At 37.0% G+C, this 17383-nt stretch overlaps 1 protein-coding gene and 1 long non-coding RNA gene across 2 annotated transcripts in view; one reads left to right on the top strand and one right to left on the bottom strand.

The window, feature by feature from the left end:
- DSG3 (desmoglein 3) overlaps positions 1-16428 on the bottom strand; it is a 21436-nt gene extending 5008 nt beyond the window's left edge. Inside the window, exons 1-12 of the mRNA XM_059409884.1 lie at positions 16342-16428; positions 15136-15171; positions 14497-14625; positions 12964-13119; positions 12345-12489; positions 11297-11463; positions 10302-10430; positions 9855-10040; positions 7041-7312; positions 6054-6193; positions 5185-5409; positions 3338-3598 (exon numbers count right to left, since the gene is read on the bottom strand). Coding sequence (XP_059265867.1) covers positions 3338-3598; positions 5185-5409; positions 6054-6193; positions 7041-7312; positions 9855-10040; positions 10302-10430; positions 11297-11463; positions 12345-12489; positions 12964-13119; positions 14497-14625; positions 15136-15171; positions 16342-16428 — 1933 coding nt within the window. The remainder of the gene's footprint in view (positions 1-3337; positions 3599-5184; positions 5410-6053; positions 6194-7040; positions 7313-9854; positions 10041-10301; positions 10431-11296; positions 11464-12344; positions 12490-12963; positions 13120-14496; positions 14626-15135; positions 15172-16341) is intronic.
- The window catches only part of LOC132023549 (uncharacterized), a 54529-nt gene that overhangs the window by 21855 nt on the left and 15291 nt on the right, over positions 1-17383 (top strand). The gene's annotated exons all lie outside the window — the stretch shown is intronic.

The raw sequence follows: 17383 nt of genomic DNA, 5'->3' as shown, positions 1-17383 counted from the left end.
ATTTTGAGCAATGTGTATTATGTCAGGGGAATACATACCTGGATGGTCAGGATTTTAGGTGGGCAGGATAATCCTGTAATCTGGACTCTAGTCATCTCTTAGTAAACAGCAATTAACCAGCAAACTCCCTCCGCAACTAGAGTGATGAGCTAATACCATTGCACTCTTAATTATGACTCGAGAATCCCTAGCTTGGAGGGGCTTTCCTGTCTGAGTAATTTTCATTCTTCTGTGCATATCTGCAAGATCTGTCACATCTCAGCAATAAAGATTAACATCATTTTTATGCTAATGCATCAAGAGGAAAATACTAAACTCTCCCTTGAAAGGAAGTTCTGGAAAGCTAGGTAGTTTAGTGACCCCCACCCCCACCTCTGGCTCATCAGGGTCTATTGAATCCTCATGTGTTGAATTCTGTCCACCCAGAGGGAGTTTAGTTAGGGGTTGAAGGGTTTGAATTTTGGCTCCACCTCTCACCTGCTGGGTAAGTTATATTATCCTTTCTTGCCTCTCGTAATTCATCCAGAGAATGGGAGAATAAATATTATATACATCACCAGCTGTTATGAGGATTAAATGAGTTAGTATAAGTAAAGGACAGTAGTGAGTGGGATGAGGATTTGCTAGTATTGTCTGGAAGGGCTATATCAGTTATACAAATTAGGTTGGTCCTATATTATAAATAAAATAGGTTGCATATAATTGATGTATTTTTAAAAATTTATGTAATGTTCATATACATGATACTTCTACATGTTTTTTAAAATTTATTACCATTCTCAATTCTATGACTTTGTTAAGTGTATGGGAAGAATTGAATGTTACTCGTTGACAAATTAGTTTTTAAGGTGATGGATGTACACCTGTATGGTGAGTATTTTTAGATGGGCATAAATCATCTTTTAGAGATGTTGCTATCATTGTTATCTACAATATATATTTGGTTTTTATATATGTATCCAGAGAAACTTTTTCAAAGTCTTGAGTGTATTTGTGCAGACTAAAAAATATATGTTTTGTCATGCCAAAAATCAAAGCCTGGCATTTTTTCAAATGGTAGGAGCACAGGAAGCAAATATGATTGTGGGATTAACACGGTGTACTTTCTCAGATTACTATCCTGAGCCACAGTCCCAAATGTACAATGGCTTGCCTCAGGTTATCTCAACATCCTAAAAGTCAGTATTTCAAAATGAAACTCATCCCTACTACCATGTATCTGTGCTGCCTCTAGTATTTGCAGTTTCATTTAATGGTTTAAGTGACAAGTGAATTCAATGGTTCATCTGGATTTCTTAACCACTCTTCGTATTTGTTAGTCTCCAAATCTTTGCCATGTGTAATGCCTTACACACTTCTTTCCTTTTTAGTCTCATGTTTGAATCAGGCTTCTATCATCTCTTTGAAACTAGTAGAAGTATCTCCTAACTGTTATTTCCTTTCTAATTTATGGTACACAGCTTGGCCAATGTTATCTTTCTAAAACATAAATATGAACATGCTAGGCTTTTTTCTCATAGCAACTCTTTTTTTCTCATAGCTTAAAGCACAAACACTGTAACCTATGTACGTAAGCCCTTTCAAATTGGTATCAGTGCATCTCCAGTTTCATCTCCTTGACTGTCCACAGTCTCCCCATGCATTAGCCTCCCAAGGTGTGATTCCTAAAACATGCAAAGCATTTCTGGCTTTGGCCCATGCTGTTACCCTTTGGGAACAAATTTCCCTCTTTTTTTCTATATCCTCCTCACTTTCCAGCGCTCAGATTGATGATTCACCTACTCCACAAAGCCTGCATAATACCCTTTTGTATTCATTTCTATTATAGTTGCATCATAGTATTGTTTTTTCCATAGAGTTAGACATGCATAAACCTGTGAACTACATGAAAACCAGAATCAAGTTCCCTTTCCAGCTGGCTGTTTGTGTTAAGACTCACATCCATGTACTTGACAAATCTTTGGTTTTGAAATTGACTAATATAATATTGAAAAACTGAAAGATGCGTCAATTTCAGCTGTGAAATGAAACAATGCATGTTAATTGCAGAAGAGTAAACATTTTGGGGGAAGGCAGAAGAAGAATATATGGCATGTGTGGGAGGTTACTAGGTGTATGAATAACAACTTCTTTCTTTTTCTTTTTCTTTCTTTTTTGTAAAAAGAGATCTGAACAGATATGGCGAATATTAAGATCTGTTAAATCTGAATGACGGTTGGTTATATGAGTGCTCGTCATGTAATTTTCTGCCCCTTTTGTTTTAAAAATGCTGCGCAAATTTAAGAAAAATTTAAGTGAAGGGGCTGGCATAGACTTGTTTATCGTGAAGAAAAGCCTACAGTTCTATAATAAATTTGGGAAGTGAATATGAGTTTATCAAGGATTTTTCTTATTTATAAGAATTTGCCATGAATTTCCTTAAAATAGAGACCTATTACATTAAAAATTCTATTTGATCACAAGACTTTGATTTAATTGAAGCATTTTAGAAACCTATCCATTGAATAACTAAATTTTACTTTTATTGAAAAATAAAGCATTTTATTTTAAAAATAAAAAAAATAAAGGGGCACCTGGGTGGCTCAGTGGGTTAGAGCCTCTGCCTTTGGCTCACGTCATGATCCCAGGGCCCGCATCGGGCTCTCTGCTCATCAGGGAGCCTGCTTCCTCCTCTCTCTCTCTCTCTCTGCCTGCCTCTCCCTACTTGTTATCTCTCTCTGTCAAATAAATAAACAAAATCTTTAAAAAAAATATATAAAAACCACATTCCTTAAATGTGTTTAATAAACTTAATCTTATTAAGTGAGAGCCTTTAAGAGGGTGTATTTGTAGTGGTAAGCTATTTTCAAGAAGCGCTGGATTAAGCAATAACTTTCAGAGCCTATGATGTATTAATAATGTTTATTATAAAGTTCAAAGCCTATATCCTTTATATTTTTCTCTAGATTTACTTGGCAAGGGTTCTTTTTCTATTTTATGTCTACAGAGAAGACATCTTAGAAGATGCTGCATTGTGGGTAAAAGCATTTTTCTGAGGATGAACATTACTGGCGGTGTATAGAAAGTGTTCATGCTTAAGTTTTTTTCTTGTTGATTCTCTTGGGCTGTTTTCTACCTGTCTAACATATATATGACTTGCCTTGTTGCATTATGAGTATAAATTATTGGCAAGCGACATATTAACTTTCAACATTTCCAGTTCTTCCTGAAAATGTTACCCCCATCTTTGCCTGTAACACCATTAAGGAATGGTTGTACATTGCAAAGATGGTATTTACCATGTAGCCCGAAGGCCTGATTCCCTATCAAAAACAGAAGTCAGCTTTGGCATACTCACATAGCAACAGCAAAAGACCAAGGAGTAGCAGGCCGATGGCAGCAGGCCCCAGCCTCCCTGATGTTCTGTTTCCAGCTTTGTATCCAGGGTCTTTATCCTTCTCCGAACTTCTGCAGGTGTCCCTGTTGTCACACTGGCAGACTTCCAGAGTCAAGCTCTCTGGTGTCTCGCACTGTCTGTCCTGACTGTCGGTAACTGTGAGGGAGATACTGTGCGATCCAGGAGATAGCGGTTGCTGGGCATTTAGGAGTGCGGAAGTAGCTGAGGACAAACAATCACACAAATTATCAGCAGGACAGGCATCATTTGCCCTTAAAACTACTTATTTGTATTAACAGACCCAGAGTTGCCTTAAACATTGTTGTCCCAAATAGGGAGGCTGATAAGGTGAGGCTGGAGGAGTTCTGGGAATGAGAATTTGGGGTTCAGTTGGGTAAACAGGGCTGCACTTCCATCATGTCCTTCTTTCTGCCCCACATGGGACTGTTAGAGCTTCCCATGAAGACTCAGTTCTACCCCAGTTTTCCTCCTGAAAGGTGATGGAAGGCAGGTAACATTTCAATATCAAGCCCCCTCCCCTGGGACTTAGCCAATCTCCTGTATGTCTGCACCAACTTCCTGAATGCTTCTGTGGCCCTCTGGACATATGCTTTCCCTCTACGTCCATGTTTTTGTGCCTGACTTATTAAGACTGAGCTTCTACTTTGGCTTCCACTACCTCCGCTGATCCTGATAGTTTTCATCCATGTGCGCAAAGGCCAGTGGTATAGGATGTTTTGAGGTGACAGCCTGTGGCCCACCTGACTCGTGAATATGGATTATTCTCCTTTCTCCATTCCTATGTTGTCCCTTTCTAAGTGGGCTCCCTTAGCAGCTCTTGTAAGCTGCAGAGCTGTGTCAACTAAACCACTCTTAACATCTTAACCCCTTTGATGTTAGGTCTGATCCACTCAGTCTAACCACTGTTGCCTTGTCCTGCTTCACTCAAGCAGCCATGTCCAATGCTAGGTCCTGTCTCTCTCTGATGTTTTTTTTTGCAGGTTTTTCATTGGTCATGTGCTGGTAAGCCCATTTGGAGCCAAAAGCTACATGGATATTTTGAAACTAGGGACTTCCGCCTAGATCAGTAAGGGCTTAGGAAGGAAGACCAGAGAGAACAAGAATGCTTTGGTGACTCTAGCAAATGACTAGGGAACAAGAGAGCACATTCATGGAGGGAATCAAGATTGGTTCAGCAAAGATCTAGAGACAAGTGAGAAGATTCTTATTAAGTCCAAAGGCTATTTCTAGGAGGCACCTAGAAAACATAAAAAAATGTAAAATTAGCACGATAAAAGTGAGAAGAAAGGGAAGGATGGATGATGAACTCTTAACCACTGGCTAATAGGAATTTCAGTCTGCCATGCTGTCAAGATTCCTAACTAGTGACAGACTAAGTAGCACTTCCTATGAGCCTTGAACAGGCGACCCCTCCTGTGCTTCATGTCTGTTCAGTCTGCCCGGTTAGGAAAAGTTTGTATAGTTAGAAATTTAAACAGCTCTGCAATAAAATTGATGGCTGACTCTATTCTTTTTATGGGGTGCTGTGGAGGCAGAAATAAGACATTAAAAATACAAAACAATTAGATTGCACATAAAAAAATATTAAATAGAATGAACATATTGTATTGTTCCTCTTCTCTTTTGAAGAAAGAAGAAATTCATGACGCTAGACCACATCTTCATTGCAAAGAACTTTTTCAGTTACTCTTGGAAAAGACTTGCTCCCAAATGAACTCTTTTATCCCTCTGAAAATATAAAGAAGCAGCAACTTTTTCATTTACAAAACAAGTTTACTATTACTCACCATTGAGTGTTGTGATACTCCAGACAACTGGTAATTTTAGTGGTTGCTCCTCCAGAGAAAACGTGTAGGGACCAGAATACTTATTGTCTAGTGCTCTAGCTGAGACAACCACAGAAGGTTGTGAACTACAAATTGTTTTCTTTTCCAGGACGATTGTTGGACAATTTTCATTAAAACCAGGTACCTCAACATATATGGTGCCTGTAGATGTTTTACCTGTGTTTTCTGTAAGATAGCATTTTAGAGGTAAGGACATATATAGAATACGTTGTACCCCCAAAAACCTTTTACATGTCACTTGCATGCAGCCAACTTAGTATGTCTTCTTGTGAGAAATTATATTCGTTATTCTTACAAGTGAAAAGATGTCATTTTGTTTCTACATCTTATAAAGAGCAAGCTTAAATTTATTAACTTGGCTGGTGTCTCTAGTAGCATAGGCTATTAATTTAATATGCTTCGAACCAAGACCTGTAAGGTGACGAATTCAATGATTACAGATGAAATCAACATAAAAACAAGTTTTCTTAAATGTATCCTACTGCATGAACCCAGCACTGTGTGTAAGATTTTTGCTCCTAAGGCTTGAGCCAAAGTATTTGGAATAAACAATGATTTATTTTTACTATCCAAGATACAAAAGCTTATTGAAGAAAATTTTTTCAGTGTTGACAATTAAAAATAATAAAGCAATAAAGTAAAAATTTCTCTATTGTAGGATTATGAATAATTGCTGTTGTTTCCCTTAGTACTTTTTGCTCTTTCCTCAGGTGATATTATTTTTGGTGTTTATTCTTTTGTTTTATTTTCTTATGTTTGCTTATTGCCTGAGCATTGCGAGGAGCCCCATTTTGAAATATTTCTCTTACCGTCTATGGCCAGAACCTCAGCTGTGATAGTCCTGTTAACTATGAAAGTAAAATCCCGATCAATGTTTTTGACAAATTTGATCTGAGCAGTTTTTGAATCAATAAATAGTAAACCACCATCATTACGTCCCATGATATACCTGTTTATGACAGAAAAAAAATTTTTTTTTCAAATATGGAATGTTTACCTACTTAATGAAAATAGCTGATTTTATGTCTAATGTACTTATACTTAATTTAAGACATGGAAATATACAGTGGCAGAAAATCAGCATATTAGCATGGACAAGCAGTATTTCATAATCCCTAAGTATTAGCCTGATTTTTCAATTTTCTACTCTTTGCAATAACATAATTTCTTTCTTGCTCTTACAGTATCTACTCTGCCTGGTGTTCTTATATTTGGGGCATATTTGTTTCGTATGTGATGTTTTATTTGATTGCACCATAGTCTTCTGGTGAACTACTCTTTTTATTTCTATTTATTTATTTATTTATTTATTTATTTAAATGATTTTTATTTATATATTTGACAGACAGAGATCACAACTAGGCAGAGAGGCAGGCACAGAGAGACAGAGAAGCAGGCTCCCAGCTGAGCAGAGAGCCCGATGCAGTGCTCCATCCCAGGACCCTGGGATCATGACCTGAGCCGAAGGCAGAGGCTTTAACCCACTGAGCCACCCAGGCACCCAGAACTACTCTTTTTAAACTCAACTGAAAATTTCTGTAAGATCTTTTCCTGATTCCTCTCCATAGGCTAAGGCATTCTTCTCTTAGTTTCCACTTTAACTTATGCTTATATTTTCTTTGCTCATAGCCCAGGATGTTCCAATGATTTGGTTATAAGTCTCTTCTTGAGTTAGCCATTTCCTTGAGTTGGCTGCTTTGTGTCTCTTTGTATTCTTGGCATATAAAAGTTTATATTATTTTGTAGTAGCTTATAAATTAAAACCACATCAAGGAATAATGTAAAAACAGTCTTACTTGACATATGAGGCAGGTTTGTTAGTATCCTCATCAATGGCTTGATACATTCCCAGAACATAATTGACCAGTTTTTTACTACTTATGCCTTTCTGCACAGTAAATGTCTTGGAAGCAGGACGGAATGTAATTCCTTCTTTCACGTTGGCTATTTGGATTGTGACTGGGGTTGACTGCACCCGATACTGAGAAATTATTGATTGGTGAAATTCAGCTTTGTTTTTGACAGCAATACCAAGTTTTACATTTTGTATTTGTTCATAATCTAGAGCCTAGAGTAAAAAATAAATAAATAAATAAAATTAGAAGGAAAGAAGTATCACAGAGATACAATCCAGCAAACCCAGAATAGGACAAGAGAACTCTTATGTCCCATGCTATGAATGACCCTTTTATTTCTATATACCAAAACAGCCTCAGAAGCCATTATAATGTGGAGATGGAGAAACCATTGAAATTCTTAACTCATAAGACCTCAGCTTGGTAACTGATACTTACAAAATGGCAGACCTCTTTTTTTAGATTACTAAAACATCATTATAGTTTCTTTAGGCTGTGTGGTACAATGGAAAGAATCCCAAATTTGCTACGATAGCATGGCTTGAATACTAGTTTTGCTGCCTCATAGTGGTGTGACTCATGGCACAATACTTAATTTCTGTGATTCTCAAATTTTCATTTTGAAAATAAAAACTGCAAAACTTCACCTCATCAGATCGTTGTGAGGACTGCACAAATTTAGCCCCATAATACATTCCTATAAATGGCAGTTATAGCCATTTCCAGAATAGCTATTATATTCATGTGTAATAGTGTCTTTCCTGACTGGAAATTCCTTGGTGGCAAAGGCAAACTATCGTAATAAATTTAGTTGGCAAATATGCCTCTGCAAAGCAGTGGGGGGGGGTGGCCCCCCAACTCTTTGTAGAACCATTTTTAGATGGTCTTGTATGATAACTATTTGTTTGACCCTTTAATTGGGGTGGTCCAAGTCAAATCCTGAGGAATCCTGGGAGGGCTTTTTCCTTTCACTAATATATTTTTCTGAGTGTGATGAGATAAGAAAATGTTCATTTGTGTTACATTTGTATATTACTGAAAATAAATAAGGTAAGGGATCTGGATTTGAGTTTTTAAGTTTGCAATGACTAGTTTTGTGAGCTCTTCCAGTGATATGGAAGAGAAAGAGTAAGTGAAAGAGAAAATATAAATAGGTAATTATAATACAATGGGTAAGTGACAGAAGAAATTATAGAGTCTATGTGCAAAAATGGGTCAACACTTCTGCTGGGGACAGTTAGGAAATCTTCTGAGACGTTTCAAGGGAGTTGAGTGTTGAAGGTTGAAGGTTGAGGAGGAGATTTTCAGGCAGAGGTGAAACATTTGCAAATGCCCAGAGTTACAGAAGGTGACAGGGTGAGAGGCCTTGTCCACAGTTCTGAGGAAGCTGAAGGTCATTTTCAAGGCCAGAAGCTGGTCATCAGTCCTGGCTGCAATTAGAGTTCTCTGTGGAGCCATTAATTCCTGTCTTCTGGGCTGCCTCACAGACCAACTGAACCAATTGTTCCTATATTCCCACTGGTGATGCAAATGAGCAATGAATGGAGGACCACTTTCACAGCCAATGGAGAACAAGGAAAGGTTTTAAAGAACAGAGTAATTCACATTGGTTTTAAGAAAAACATGGCAGTAGACTAGTGGCAGTAAGAGGATGAAGGGAAGTAGAAACAGGAGGTAAGGAGATCTTTCAGGAGTGATTACAGTCATGTAGGAGCAAAAAGGCAAGGCAAGGCCCTGTAGATCACAGGCCATAGAAAGGAAGACCAGAGCCAGACTTTAAGGACAATTTCTAGGGCAGAATTGGATGACTGGCTGTTTGTTGTGAGGAAATGATATGATGGAATAATAAGGCCTAATTTCTCTGATTCTCATCTAGTTTAGAAGACTAGATGACACCAAGACAGGAGAGAGGGAAGACCTCATTTTAAGGAGTTGCTGGGAGTTTGTAACACACCCTTGCAAGTGTTGGTTATAGCTTTCTCTCTGAAAAGCAGAGTAATAAGAACTGTTCACATGGCTTCCTGCATTCAGGGATTCCAGCAGTTTCCTTGTTAAGGATCTCTTATGGGTCTGTCACTCTACAGGACTCAAGGAAATAAAGAAAGTTCTGTAGAGTTCAGTATGTGCCAAGGAATGTCTTCAAATAGTGGTTATTTTTTCTAGTCTATATCGTGTCCAGGCAGAAATATCCTTATGTTATTGAAGGTTGGATTCTGTATTTGTGTGTATGTGTGTGTGTGTGGGTGGGGGGTGACTGTTACAGTCAAGCATGTTAAATGGAAGGTTTACTCAATTGCTCTTTTTTTGTATTGCAGATTTAATTATATATGCCCAATTTCCAAAAACTTGTATTTTCCCCCTCTTATGACTGTAACTAATCCACTTAAAGCAAGGTGACAAATTCACAAGCCACACTATCATGTATTCTTGTCCTTTCCCATCTTCAGTTGTAGAGAGAAAACGAGATTAAGTCAAGAAATGGGTTTTACATTCTTGTGTGTTAAGCAAGTGCACCTATAAATATACATAAATTAGTGTATTTGTGTTTACTATGATAGCTTGGAAGGAAATAAATCATTCTTCCTGGAAGGAAATAAATTTTTTTAAAAAGCTACCCTTAGGTAATGGGGCTATGCATGTCTTTAAAAAATTCTATCTACTTATTATTATTAATAAGTGAATTAAGTTTATCTGCAGAAATGATAGTTGGGCTAATATGGAATATTTTTACTGTGGAAGGGAAATAGGCCTTACCTTAACCACCTTCAGGATGCCTTCGTTCGTTCTCGGATCAGTTTGTATTTCAAACCAATTCCCTTCATTTCCAGAGGTGAAGAAATACACTGCAAGCCAATTATCTGTGAATTCTTCGTCCCAATCTATAACTTGAAATCGAAGCAACTCAGAACTTAAAGTATTTTCCTTAATAACTGCTGAATACTAAAAAGGAGAGAAGCAGAGTTTTAGAGATATTGTCAGGTTTTATCTAAAGAGATTCTGAATAGAATTAATCATTAATTCTCACATTATGTGTTGCCTCTTGCTGGTTACTAAATTCTTATATTTTACAAAAGCTTATTTTAAAGAAAAGTGCAGAGAACTTGAATAGAAGCCAGCAGGGAAATGGATACTGAATTAGAATGACAAAATGAAAAATAAAAAATATATATATCATTATTCTTCAAGGAGGACAAGGTGTACCTGAGATTCTCGGAACATTGGGAAATTATCATTAACATCTTTCACTTTGATACTACATTCACATTGAGTTGATAGCCCTTCTCCATCTTTGTCGGCACCACTCACAACCAGCCGATAGCTGCTAACTTGCTAAATTTGGAGAAAAACAAAGAAAAGTAATTATCTCCAGTGCCAAGAATACAAAGAAAACTACCTGCTTCCTATGGGTAAAGAGGTGAAAATATTCAATCTCCTGGTTTATTCTCTAGAAGGATCACATGAGTTGTTTCATTGTCCAGCATGGAGGAGGCATGTGCGCCCCTGGAAGCCAGGTTTCTCTTTTGTAAGCTTCTTAGGACAAGAAAGTTACACTTGGAGCAAAAATGGGCAGTGAGACTGGTAGGATGCTTATTTGAGGGAAGTTCACTAATAGAGCTATCCCATTGGTCTATTTGAGAATCATTTGCATAAGTAATATAAAGTCTGACAGGATATTGTATGTGATCAAGATGGCCGTGGTGGTGGTGATGGTAGTTATAGTGGTAGGATAATGGGGAAGAGAGAGCAAGGATTCTTTAGTGTTCTGGAAGCAGGGATAAAATTAAAACTAGTCAGTAGAAAAAAAAAAAAGTAACATCAGAGAAGGATTTCTTCCAGAAAGAAATTTCTTGTATCATCTAAGAAATTTATTTTTCTTCCACCTAATAAGGAATTAGTCACAGTTCAGTCTTTGTCCATGTATGCTTCCATGCCTTCTTTTACTCTCCACTTGACCTCCCACTGATAAGCTGATATTTGTTTGTTTAGGGTACAACTGATTGTATAGTTCTTAGGTACACATCTCACCCCACTAGAATCATATTGAAATGCAAACAGTTTCCCTAGATTGGCCCAGTTGAGTACGGAGAACGTCTTTTCCTTTCGCCTTTCATCCTCAGGTAAAGTGGGGTCACCTCTCTCAGCTTTCCTACAATCAAATCTTTTATTATCGAATGTTCCCAAATGCCTTGCTTTACCTCTCGATCAAGAGAATTGGTTAAAGTACGGACTTCCCCAGTGTGTCTGCTTAGGAGGAACATGGGTATGCCTGCAGGTTCCTGAGAGACAATTTTGAAGGCTATTTTAGAGTTCAGGTGGTTTGGTTCATCTGCGTCCGTGGCATTTAGTATCATCACCAGTGAGTCTAGAAATACAGAAGAATCTCATGAAAGAATATGTAAGAATTGACATTCTTTTCACATTATATATTCAACACAATTTCAAATTGACCTTTGTTTTTTAAAATCTTAAATCTATCTGTATGCTCAAAAATGAATTAAATGTCAGTTGCAGTGTCTCTTACTGTCTTTCTTAATCAGGTGGAACTGTGCTGCCTTCTATAAAAATCTTCCTGTTGGGGCACCTGGGTGGCTCAGTGGGTTAAAGATTCTGCCTTCAGCTCAGGTCATGATCTCAGGGTCCTGGGATAGAGCCCCACATGGGGCTCTCTGCTCAGCGGGGAACCTGCTTCCCTTCCTCTCTCTCTGCCTGCCTCTCTGCCTACTTGTGATCTCTGTCTGTCAAATAAATAAATAAATAAATAAAGTCTTAAAAAAACAACAACAACTTCCTGTTGTCCTTAAGCCTTGGCTGTGTTGGAGTTGAGACTATTTTCTGTCTTAATTTCTTCCCTTGATGGATGGCATTGTCTTTCTCCCTTTTCCCCAGATTATCCAAGTAACTTAGTGTGTCTCCTTTATAATCTAAAAAGTCTAGCTGATGCATCCAGGCTACCTAAAGCCACCCCTGTGGCTTTATGACTACCAGGTACTCATGTGACTTATGTATAGAGAGTAAGATACTATTAAGTTCATAACAGGACCATGACCTAGAGATACAATGGCAGTGGATAATTAGCTCAAATAAAAATATTAGAAAGTAAGACCCAGGTTATTTGGATAAATTTTTCTGCAAGACTACTGATAAAACTAGGAGAATAAATTAGCTTATAAAATGATGACTACAGTGATGCCTATATTTTAAAATAAAAAAAATTAGAAGTGGTAGATACTGTAAGGGACTTACTTGAAGCACTATTTTCTTCAATTTCTCCCACAAATATACTTTGTGAAAATACTGGAGGATTGTCATTGACATCTAAAATTTTAACCGTTAGTATAAGTGGTTTCTCTACGTCTTGTCCTAGGGCATTTAGAGCATGACACGTGATCTAGAAAAAGGATGGAAATGTTACTTAATACTCTACAAACTCAGTTTGCATACTACTAAAACTTGTAGAAATAAATCCCCTACTAGCATATACAGATTTTTTTTTTTTTTTTGCACAGAAGAAAAATGTTCCCCCCAAAACTAGACAAAGGAAGTAAAGGTACCCACAGTGGGCAGGCCAGTTAGGCAAGCTGCCCCTTCTTCCAGGCTGGTACTGTCATGTGATACAAAGAGTGGAAACTCTTTGCAGGATGCATGTTGGACTTCAATGCTTACTCATGCACCCTCCTAGTAAATTCCTTCAGGGGCACATCCAGAAGTGAAGTCTCTTTGTAAGAGGGATGAACATGGTTATTTGGTGGTGGAATTTTTCATGCATTGATCTCTCTTCTAAATTAACCAGTAGAAGAGTAGCACATTCTAAAGCCAACAGGCACAAACATAAGGGTGCCCAATATTGAGGACACAAACTTACCAGGAAGCTTGGAGTTTCCTCTCGATCAACTATGGCTGTTATGTTAATTTCTCCAGTGTTTTTGTCAACAACAAAGATTCCAAAAGGGGGTTGATCAATTCCCATTCCAGAAATTCGGTAGGTAATTTTCTGGGTTGCTTGGAAATCTGAAGTAATCTGAAGCCCCAAACACCCAAAATGTGAATGTGATCATCAGTCAGGACTTTTCCTTCCTATTTCTCCACCTTCACAGTCTTAAGTCTTTTTTTTTTATTTTATTCACTCTTTCTGACCCTGTGATGGTTACTTTTTGCCTTGATGAATACTGGGAATGTGAAGTATTTCAAACTGTTGCATCTATTGACCAGCATGGACCAACACACATTAATCATTTTGGCTCTAGAATGTTTGCTCAGATTGTGGCCACCATGGCGATGTTAAAATGTTGAGAGAAAGTCATGGATACTTAATATTGAAAAGACTACTTCTGAATGCTCCTTTCCTTAGCAGAGAACATTTTTTGAGAAAAAGACATTTATTTAAGGGTGCCTGGGTGGCTCAGTCATTAAGAGTCTGCCTTCGGCTCAGGCCATGATCCCAGGGTTCTGGGATCAGCAGAAAGCCTGCTTCTCGATCTCCCAGTCCTCCTGCTTGTGTTCCCTCTCTCGCTCTCTCTGTCAATTAAATAAATAAAAATCCTTAAAAAAAAGACATTTATTTTAGTTTAAATAGAGGGAGCTGGAGAGAAAAAGGGGAAACACTTACTTATACAGTAAGTGTTAAACATGTTTATTAAAATAAATTATTTATTATTATTTTATTTTTATTATTATAATTTTCAAGCTTTTTAATATGGAAAATTTCAAATATATATAAAGTTAGATTAGTATAATGAACTTGATATATCTCATCACCCAGTCTTAATCATTATGAATACAAGGACCCCCAACCACTTATCTTATTGTCTTATCCATATATTTATTTTTGTTAGCATATAATGTATTATTTCTCCAGGGGTACAGGTCTGTGAATCATCAGTCTTACACAATTCACAGCACTCACCATAGCACATATCCTCCCCAGTGTCCATCACCCAACCACTCCATCCCTCCCTCTCGCCCCCCAGACCCCCAGCTGCCCTCGGTTTGTTTCCTGAGATTAAGAGTCTCTTATGGTTTGTCTCCCTCCCCAGTCCCATCTTGTTTCATTTTTCCCTCCCTTCCCCCCATGACCCCCTGCCCTGCCTCAAATTCCTCATCATATATTTTTTTCTATTTGTTTGCTAGAATCCAGATCTAAGCAAGGCATATTCATTGAACTTGGTCCCCCTGTCTCTTAATTATTTTTTATTACTCTAGAAGCCATAGTGCCTTCATCTCATTCTATATTATTATTATTATTAGTTTTTTTTTTTTAATGTGGTTGAAGATACCAGGTTATTTGTTCTATGGACTCCCCAGTCTGCATTTTGATAAATGGATTGCTATATCATTTTAATGTATATCTATTACATTTATTCTGAAACTGCATATCGCCCCTGCTGATGTGACTTACTTTGGCAATTGGATTTCTTTTCGAGTTGTCTTCTCTTTCTCGGCAGGGTTTTGCAAATTTCACCCATTCACGTTTGTATCTCCTTTTGCCTTGTACAGCAGTATCATCTTCTCCGTGTTGGTCCTTTGTCTTATATGAAAAGGCATCCCATTTTATTATGCACATTGTTAAAAAGTTTTGATTTGAGTATTGCTTATCAACACCTAGGTTGAGGAGCCCTCGCTGTTTCATAGTATCTAGGACTGTCGAAAGTCTACTTTGCTTGACCTCACACTTTGTCAAGCAAAAAGAGAACATTTAATATCTAAAACAATTACAGAACCATATGATTTTTAATACTGGCATTGAATCATATTTTGTATTTCCTTTATATATTCCATAATATCTCACTGCTCTGGGTACCTAGGATGTGTTTAATAAAAACCTGTTGATTTGTTTAAGATAAGAAAGAACACATAAGATAAAGTACAATAATGACATTTATACATTCTTGGTATTTAAAATTGGGCTGGTTTTAATTTTATTTTCACAGTTATTTAATAGTTTTAAACATTAAAGAAATATTTACTTTTCCCAATACAATTTTAATTTTTTGAACAAACTATTATTTTAGTTACAAAAAACTTTTTCATACTTTACCTCTATTCGCAGTTCTCCATGAACCAATATGAGCACCTGTAGACATTTAAATAAAATCAAGTTAAATGTGTATTCTTCTAATAAATAATTACAAAGATAATCCTGTTCATACTGTAGTTTGTTTCTATTTCAAAAGAAGTGGATTTGTTGAAGCAGTATTCAAAGGGTAAAATCCTCTCAGGAAAAAGAAAATATTCTCAGTATAAATAAGTTCTTACAGTTTTTTAATCTGACTTTAGAGTTTTAATGGTATACAGAGCAATCTACTGAATTATGCAAAACTGTGCCAAACAGTTGCAACACCAGACACATTTTACCTGTCTGTTCTATAAAGACTTTCTAAGAACTCTGGAAGATACTGCCTTGGGAAACAGTGGTGAGCATCATTGTGATAAGCTATCAGTTGCACTTTTTTGTTGAATGACAGTGGAGAGGATGGAATAGAACTAGTCAGGTTTAGAGAGTGGAACATAAAAGTTGGGGATATGCTGTTCCAATCATAAGTACGGTGTATGTGGGATATGTACCTGCTAATCCCTGCCCTGTTATTTCAGCTTAAATGTTGAGCTTAATTTTCACACTGATCTGAAAAAATTAAATGAGGATAAAATGAAGTCAGGCAGTCTAGGGTCTTTACTTTCTTAAGAATATGGGATCTTCTTTTGTGTCACATTCCATCTTGTTTTTTTTTTTTTTTTTTTTTTTTTTTTTTACCTAGAATGCATTTTTTTTTAACTTGAATATAGTTAACACACAATGTTATGTTAGTTTCAGGTGTACAATTTAGTGATTTGAAAAGTTTATACATTATGCTATGCTCACCACAAGTGTAGCTGCTATGTGTCTTGTTACATCAGTGTTACAATATTACTATTCCTTTTGCTGTGCTTTCTATTCCTGTGACTTAATTCATTCCATACCTAGAAGCCTTTATCTTCCACCCCTCTTCATTCATTTTGTTCAGCCCCCCACCATTCTCCCCCCTGGCAACCATCAATTTGTTCTCTGTATCGATAGATCTGATTCTACTTTTTGTTTTCCTTTCCTTTCCTTTCCTTTCCTTTCCTTTCCTTTCCTTTCCTTCCCCTTCCTTTCCCTTTCTCTTTCCCTTTCTTTTCCTTCTTTTTATTTTGGATTTCAAAAGAATCTTATAAGTGGAATCATATTGGGTTCTCTCAGTCTGACTTATTTCACTTAGCAGAATACCCTCTGGGTCCATCCATATCGTCTCAGATTTCCTGATATCAGCCTTCTTATGGCTGCATAATTTTCCGTTACAGCATCCTTGTCCATTCATCTGTTGATGGACACTTAGGTTGTGTCCATATCTTGGCTATTATAAACAATGCTGAAATAAGTATAGGGATGGATATGTCTTTGTGATATGGTGATATGGTGTTTTGTTTTCTTTGGGTAATTATCCAGTGGTGGAATTATTAGATCATATTGGATCATACCCATATGGTAATTCTATTTTTAATTTTTTGAGGAATCTCCATACTGTTTTCCACAGAGGCTGTATCAATTTCAGTCTCTACCAACAGTGTACAAGGACTTCCCCCTGCCCCCACATCTTTGCCAACACTTTTTATTTCTTGTCACTTTGATTTTAGCCATTCTAACTGGTAATGATCAGTTCAAGTTTCAGCAATTGCCATGAAACTGTTGGAGTTAATGTTTATTATGGTTTTTGTGTTAGTTGCAATTTACAGATCTTTATATTTATTATCTCATGTAATACTTATAGTAGCCATCTGATGGAGATACTATTATTATAGTCTATTTTATGGATGAAGAAATGGAGCCAGGAGACAATGAGAACTTTGTCTCCTCCAACAGCTCTAATTGAGCCAGGATTTGAACTTCTGCACCCTGACTCCAAAGTGTATACATCATCATTAAACTAGATTTTAGCCAAAGTTGGCATATGTCAGTAGGTAAAACTAGTGGTAGAGAGAAAGTTATATGATACTCAATTTAGATTTCTTCCTGGCAACAGTGAAAGTTATTGCTGAAACATGTAGATTTATTAAATTGTTTACTTTGTAAGGCTATAATAAAGAGGCAGGTGGAACTCTGAATTAAAGAAGTAACTACAACAGACATAGGATGCCAGGACCCTTGCATTCTAAAACTTTCACTGAAATCCTTATTTCAAAGGGTCTGCAAATTGTTGTGAAAAGGGACCATTGCATATCGTTATAACCTGTCTCAAAGTGATTTTACAGCTTTGCTTCTCTTTATTAAA

This window comes from Mustela nigripes, chromosome 8 (assembly GCF_022355385.1).
Source record: "Mustela nigripes isolate SB6536 chromosome 8, MUSNIG.SB6536, whole genome shotgun sequence".
NCBI lineage: Eukaryota > Metazoa > Chordata > Mammalia > Carnivora > Mustelidae > Mustela > Mustela nigripes.
The sequence above is the reverse complement of the archived record's forward strand: the minus strand, read 5'-3'. Positions and strand labels throughout refer to the sequence as shown.